The sequence below is a fragment of the Sinohyriopsis cumingii genome, chromosome 14 (genome assembly GCF_028554795.1).
Source record: "Sinohyriopsis cumingii isolate HCF-2022 chromosome 14, ASM2855479v2, whole genome shotgun sequence".
Classification (NCBI taxonomy): domain Eukaryota; kingdom Metazoa; phylum Mollusca; class Bivalvia; order Unionida; family Unionidae; genus Sinohyriopsis; species Sinohyriopsis cumingii.
This window is the reverse complement of record NC_142974.1, coordinates 90,912,296-90,919,764: the sequence shown is the minus strand read 5'-3', so window position 1 is coordinate 90,919,764 and position 7,469 is coordinate 90,912,296. Positions and strand designations below refer to the sequence as shown.

Below are 7,469 nucleotides of genomic sequence, written 5' to 3'. Positions count from 1 at the left end.
TCACCTTGTAATATCGTGACCATTTAGGCGGTAGGGTACATGTGCAAAATAGTGGAGAATACTTCATCAACTATTTTACTGAAGTTATTTGGTATAAATAACTCTACATATTTTTTCCCTGAAATTACTGGTTGTGTCATCAAGGTCAGTTATGTTATCAAAATGAAAAGTGGCGGATAATAACTTGGTGTAGTTCACAAAGAATCATTGCTTACGGTTTACTTACAAATACAGTGTTTATATACATTGATACTAAATATCGTATCGGTGCTAAAGTTATTACGATGTGTATGAAATATCAATGTCGATGCTTACATAGGTTAAATGGAAGAAGTGTCCTTGTGTTGTTTTATTTAATATCTCTGGTATTCCTTAAATTGTAAAACCTCGACCCAAATGGTTGGAGACTATTCCTACAATGTAAGACACTGCATATGTTGTTTTTGATTTAGTGCTATGTCTTACTATCCAAATAACGTCCTTCTATGGCGTGTTCCGATGTCGTTGACATCGGAATGAGTAATCAAAGTTTCAGGAACATCTCACACACTTGGAAGCCTATATTGACACTCTTCCTCTAATTTATGTGTAGTTAATATACTTACTGTGCTGTCTTCATCCTGGCAGAATGAAAATAGCAAATGGATGCATTTTCACATTCCATTTATATACATTTGAATTTGTTGCAATGCGATGGTAGTTGAGGTATGCCAAAGTCAGTGTATCCCCTAGGGGTGCAAGACTGAGAGTCAAAAATCACCTTGATGTCAAAACTGGGGGTCAGACTGAGTTAAAAACAAACTTTGGTATCAAAACTGGGGGTCAAATTAAAAATTTGGGGGTCTCTGAAGCACAAATGAGGGTAAAGGGAAACACTGAAAGTAAGTTCAAGTAGGTATCATGTTGGGGGTATGTTTTTTGAACGAAACAAGCCATTGATTACAGTTACAATAGGCATAATATATTTTTATTCATTTCGTTAAAGAATAATATTTCAGCTTAACCCAATTTCGGCATTCCCTACTTTCATCGCTTTCCAGCCAACTGAAATGTAAGCCAATAAAACTTGAAAACAGGTCCATTTCTTTTGTGAGAATTTGAATTTATTAGAGAAAAGACATCATAGTAAGTAAAGTCTGGCTTAAACATTATGACTTTACTTTGTAGAAAAACATCATTATTTTAGTTGTCAGTTGTGTGAAATATTCCTGAAAATATGACTTTGATAACAATGTTAGTCGACATCAAAACACGCTACACAGTGCCGTTAGTTAAGCTATAAGACCTTGACACCCAACACATTTTTTTTTTAATCTTCCACTAATGACATGAACTTGCTCCTTGGCAGTAGAATACATAAAAGCAGGGCAATTTCCTTGTGTTAAATGTGAAATCAGCAACATGAACGATTATGTGGGGACCGTTGATTAAAATCGTGTTGGTGTTGAACTTTATGGGAGAGTCAGTACCAATTGTTGCCACATGTTGAAAGTTAATGACACCGGACAACAAATTTTTACAAAAGTCATGTTACTGAAATAAAATTAGTCAATTCTTATCAATTTTTATGTGCTGAACACGAATATGACAGTCAAATTGCAAAATTGGCTCTAGTTTTTTTGTAATCTGCAAGAAATTAATGTTTACATAATGAAATGCATTCCAATAGTAAAAGGTCAACTGTAATAGCCTACCTATAAAAAATCAAGTCATTGACTACATCTTAGATTTCTTCGCCTGTCTCTTGTACAGCTGTTTGGGAGCATCTCTGAGGAGTGTCCAGCAGTAGTCAGCCAGCATTGTAGTGGACCATTTTCCCTGATATCTTTGTTCCATTGTTGCGATATCTTGATGAAAACGTTCGCCGTGTTCATCACTAACAATACCACAGTTGCTAGGAAAGAAATCCAAATGGGAATGAAGGAAGTGAATCTTTAGAGACATATTGCAGCCAAGTTTCTTATACTTCATCAACATGTCTTCTACTAGTTCCTTATAGTTTTCTGCCCTAACATTTCCGAGGAAGTTTGTAGAAACTAGGCGAAAAGCATTCCATGCTTGTTTCGCGTCACCTTCCAGCAAGTTGTTGAACCGGTCATCTTTGAAAAGCTCTCGAATCTGAGGACCCACAAAAACTCCCTCTTTAATCTTTGCTTCGCTGAGTCGAGGGAATTTTTCATGCAGGTATCGGAATGCTGGCAAAGTCCGGTCAATGGCTTTCACGAAGTTCTTCATCAAACCTAGTTTGATGTGAAGGGGTGGTAGCAAGATTTTCTGAGCCTCAACCAGAGCTGGGTGTTGGATATTCTTCTCTCCAATGGCTACATTCTGCCTGTGAGTCCATTCCTTCCTCATGTAGTGCATTTCCCTTGCTCGGCTATCCCACTCGCATAAGAAACACATGTATTTTGTATATCCTTGCTGCAGTCCCATTAAAAGGGCAACTACCTTCAAATCACCACAGAGGTGCCAGCTGTACTTGTTATACTCGATGGAATTCAGTAGCTGCCTTAAGTTATCGTATGTCTCTTTCATGTGGACAGCATATGCTACTGGAATAGATGGAAGAATGTTTCCATTGTGCAAAAGCACAGCCTTGAGACTCAGTTTCGAAGAGTCCACAAATAGTCTCCATTCTTGTGGGTCATGAGTGATTTTTAAAGCATTCATGAGGCCCTCAATATCGGAACAGAATATCAGATTACTTTCCTTTCTGAAGAAAGGCTCCAATTGCTGGTGGCGCTTTCGATATGCAGTAATTGTGACATCTTCTTCTAGAAGATTCCATTGTTGGAGTCTTGATCCTAGCAATTCTGCCTTGTTCTTTGATAAGTCCAAATCACGAATCAGGTCATTTAGTTCTTCCTGTGTTATTCTGTGTGGGGTTGATGATGCACCACAGTGAAAATCTGGATCACTGCATGCTGATGGACCAGGAGAAGAACAGGTCGACTCACCTTTGTCTTCGTCAGATGAATCAAGAGAATATTCTGCTGGAGGTTCTGGAATAGGAAGTCCCTCACCATGTGGAACTGGTCTCAATGCAGACGGAATGTTTGGGTAGACTATTCTCGACTTCTTTCGCTTCGTTATTCCGCCGGAAAGAGGAGGAACCAAGCAGAAGTAACAGTCATTTAGGTGGTTGCTTGGCTCTCTCCACACCATTGGGACTGCAAACGGCATTGATGACCTTTTGCAATTCAACCACTGTGAAAGCTGTGTTGTACATGTAGCACAGCATATATGCGGAGCCCAAGGCTTGTCTTGGTCACCAACCTTGCATCCGAAGTAAAGATGATATGCCTTCTTCACTTGAGAATTGATACTTTTCTTCTGGTTGGCAAATGTCACTTCCCCACAAATATAGCAAAAATTGTCCGCGGTATTAACACACTTTCGAGGCATTACTGTTCTTTATTGTACGTAAATGGATAAAATAATAAGTTTTATGTAACAGTAGCTTGAACTGTCTCGCACAACGTCTAAAATATTTTAAATGCTGAACCTATCTGATTGGGCTTTATATAGTACACTGCTTACTTCAGCTTCAGCAGCCGCCTGGCATTAGTATAATAGGCCTACACATGTATAGTACACTGCTGACGTCAACTTACTTCAGCAGCCACATGGCATTAGTATTGCATTGCATCAGAAAATGATGCAATCAACTGTGGATGATGTGAGCATGATGGTATTATGCAATGTTACATCATTATTCCGGATGTTGCTGCAGTCCTACTGGAGAAATTTACACAGTGAAACATAGAAAATGAGGTATAAGAATATCTTCAAAACTAGAGCCAATACAAATTTTTCACGGTTATATTCGTGTTCGGCACACCAAAATACTACAGATTAGGGCCTTTTCAAGTCAGTAATGATTTCACTGTTGACCAGTGTGATCTACTCGCATATGGTTATTAGATTCTATTTTCTCTTTCATTAAATGGAAAATAGTTATTTCTGATTAATTAAGTTTTAATTTGTGTTGCTTTGTAATTCAAATTAATGTTTTTTACCAGTTACAAATTATGATAGGAATGCATATAATTTTATTTATTCACCGCTTGAAAAAAACTGGATTTATTTAACATTGTGTGAAATGTAAAGGTTGCAATAATGTCTACTTCTCTGCAGTTTTAATAAATATCTCAAAATAATGAAGCTTAAGGAGTCAAAGATATTTAATTTCATGTATAATTACTTATGTGACATGCATTTTTTTATGCCGAGAATTCGGCTGTTATCATTTCATGATGAACAATGAGGTAAGTAGTTGCATCATTAAAAAAATTACAGAAGTATTGAAAAGGAAACCATAAAAGTAAATACACAATTAAAAACATGAGTCGAATAAAATTATTATAATATTTTTATAATATTTTGGAGCAAATGTATAACAACAAAATACCAGTAAACCAATTATTATAAATTGTCATTATTGTATCATAAATAATAACAACAAAATACCAGTAAACCAATTATTATAAATTGACATTATTGTATCATAAATATTTTATTACTGATTCTGTTATTGTCACTAATAAAACTATTTTTAATTGTTCAGGCACAGGATGCTGATGAATTCTGTTTCATCTTATTTTGGAAAACAAATTCAAAAGCCACACAACATTAAAGAAATTATTATAAATTGCCATTGTTGTTGCATAAAAAATTATTACTGATTTATTTATTACACTAACATAACTATTCTTCATCATTCAGGCAGAGACTGCAGATGAATTCCGTGTCATCTTTGCCAAGGTTACCCTCATCTGTAGCATATATTACAATACAGAACTGGTGATACCATTGTGGACACTTGCCACACTGAACCTGTAATATATCCATAGCCTCATCTTCAACATTCTCATCATCAGACTCTTCCATTGGTGGATCACAAGACTTGCACACACCACATATATCTAAATCATAGCTAAATTTCTTTTTTCTTTGCTTCCAAACATTTTCTTGAATTATTTTCTCTTTATTCTCTTTCAGTTGTGCTTTCTTCTCTAATCTGTCCTTCTTTCAGTTCTTACTTTTTCTTATCCTCTGTTGCCTTTTCCTGTAACTTTCTTTAAAAATCATCACATGTTAGTACTCTTGAATGTAATAACAGTTTTGCTCTTCTAACTTGTGGTATAACAGGCACTGCTGGGAAGATGTTATTAAGTGTTGAGGTATAAGGCTTTCTGCTACCAAAGGATTTGCTCCAGTGTAACTATCACAGGTTGGACAGACTGATTTTGATGCCTGTAATTCTTCATCAGATGATGGTTTTGCTGATGTAGATGGTTTACATGATGGAACGGGCTGACTAATCACTATTTTCAAATGGCTATTGATAGACTGTGTCTTGTCAATAGTGTCAGGATTCCATGGGTGAATAGCAGTTTTTCTAAAGGCTTCTTTGACCTGATAAGTGGAAAACTGATCAAGGGCAAAAGACAACACTGTTGGAAACTTGGCTTTATTTAATATTTGATTCTTGTTGATGTAGCCAAGGTTAACTGCAGTTGAGGTGAATTTTGCTTTCAGTGGACCAATGATTTGCACATCCAATGGTTGTAGAATGTGGGTTGTGTGTGGTAGCAACCCCAATAATTCAGTTTGATTATCTCGTGCAAGCTTGATGACATCTAGGCTTATGTGGCTGTCATGGTTGTCCATGATAAGTAGCACAGGTCTTGCTGATCCACAATGATGTAAAAAAAAATCCTTAAACCAATGAGTAAAGAGTGTTCCATCCATATACCCATTAGCAGAGTATCCAAATAACCATGAACCTGGAACACCTTTCTTATAAGCCAAATGGGGTAAACATCTTTCAAAAATCAAAAAGGATGGAAGAATTTTTCCACTTGCAGATATGCATAAGTGGTTATTGATGTGACCAGATGTTGTGACAGATTGTTGGTAACTGTGTTGGCCTTTGATACCAGTAGCTTTCTGACTACTTTTTTCTTTTCCACTAAATCCTGTTTCATCGCAGTTGAAAATCTGACGTGGTTTGTTGTCTAATCCTAATCTGTGTAGTAAGTCTTCAAGAAGAGTGAAGTTTTGAGTCATCACATGCATGTTTGACATCCTGTTCCTGTCTCGGTCCTGTGGCTTAGCATGTTTCTCTGATAGTTCAGGATGTCTCTTAAAAAAGTCTCAGGACCATTTGTCGCTGGGGCCTTTATTCATGTTAAATAGAGAATGGCATCTGTTTTGCTTCATGATGGTTATTACATATTGCCTGGTAATTTTTCTGGTCAGTGGAAAACCTTGTTGTGCCGAATACTTCATATAATTGACCATGGACAATTCTTCATTTGTTGTTAACATTGGTCATCTTCCAGGGGCCTTTTCTTGTACCTTCCCCTTGACATGGTCTTCTACAGTTTTTCTAGGGACTTGGAATTCCCTAGATGCTTGTGAAATTGTGAGCCTTTTCAGCTTTACAGATCACATAGCGGATTGAAGTTCTTCTGTTCTATACCTCTTTGGCATTGCTAAAAATAAAATTAAGTCATTTATTTCTCGTCTTTACTGTTGTAGGTAACATTCACCTGAAAGATGTTATTTTTCTTGACAATTTTCATGCTGCTTGTGTTGATTTATTTGAGAGAAAAAAATCATTCTCTTTCTAATGAATTATTAAAATCGTATGAATGAAGTATAATGATGCACAAAAATGTAATAAATCTTAAAGTAAAATCCATTAAGATAATGTACAGTGGAAGACACCTTCTAGATGCCTTAATATGTGGACTAAAGATTAGGTACAATGGAAAACACCTTCTAGATGCCTTAATATGTGGACTAAAGATTGGGTACAATGGAAAACACCTTCTAGATGCCTTATTATGTGGACTAAAGATTAGGTACAGTGGAAAACACCTTCTAGATGACTTAATATGTGGACTAAAGATTAGGTACAGTGGAAAACACCTTCTAGATGCCTTAATATGTGGACTAAAGATTATTTGTCAGCTTATTTTTTTTCTTCTTTATAGCTGTTTCATATAAATTTTGATAACCAAAAGAAAGATAATTAACATATTAAATTCCAATTAGGAGGTTGGTTATTTTTTACTTGTCCCAAAATAGTAAGAATTTAATTTTACTAGCTTAGAATTTAATTGGTATGACCTGGAATAATTGACAGTTGTGTTCGTGTTGATAGTAATGGTGCACATGGTTCCATTGAAGGGTAACAATTGTTTTTCAGTGTAACATTTTCTAAAAGAGTTGTTTTTCCCATTTTGGGAGAAATAAAATAATCAATGCTCCCTGGCTATTGGCCCTTGACCTTTCTTTGCAAGTAAAATATGGAGTCTGGAGACGCCGTGAATGATGGTGGAACTGTGTTAACAAGATCTGATAATACATTAGAGATGAATGCTGTGGCCATGCTATTTGTTGTATTTTTGGATAAGTGTTGGAAAAGGAAAAGGTTTAATTGAGGAGGCTTTATTGTG

General features: G+C 36.0%; 2 protein-coding genes across 3 annotated transcripts in view; one reads left to right on the top strand and one right to left on the bottom strand.

The window, feature by feature from the left end:
* Positions 1–7,469, top strand: part of LOC149784366 (nuclear pore complex protein Nup93-like) — a 111,044-nt gene continuing 103,575 nt past the window's right edge. Inside the window, exon 1 of one of the 2 annotated variants that reach the window (XM_089932421.1) lies at positions 1–144. The gene's annotated coding sequence lies outside the window, so the exon portion shown is untranslated. The remainder of the gene's footprint in view (positions 145–7,469) is intronic. The other variant, XM_089932423.1, reaches the window with a different exon arrangement.
* On the bottom strand, positions 5,098–6,164 carry LOC149784367 (uncharacterized). Its single transcript, XM_089932981.1, has one exon. The coding sequence runs from the start codon at positions 6,088–6,090 to the stop codon at positions 5,098–5,100; it is 993 nt and encodes a 330-aa protein (XP_089789107.1). The 5' UTR covers positions 6,091–6,164.

What these genes read in the sequence shown, in the direction of transcription:
- LOC149784367 (XM_089932981.1), bottom strand. Translation starts at nt 6,090, where the DNA reads ATGTCAAACATGCATGTGATGACTCAAAACTTCACTCTTCTTGAAGAC.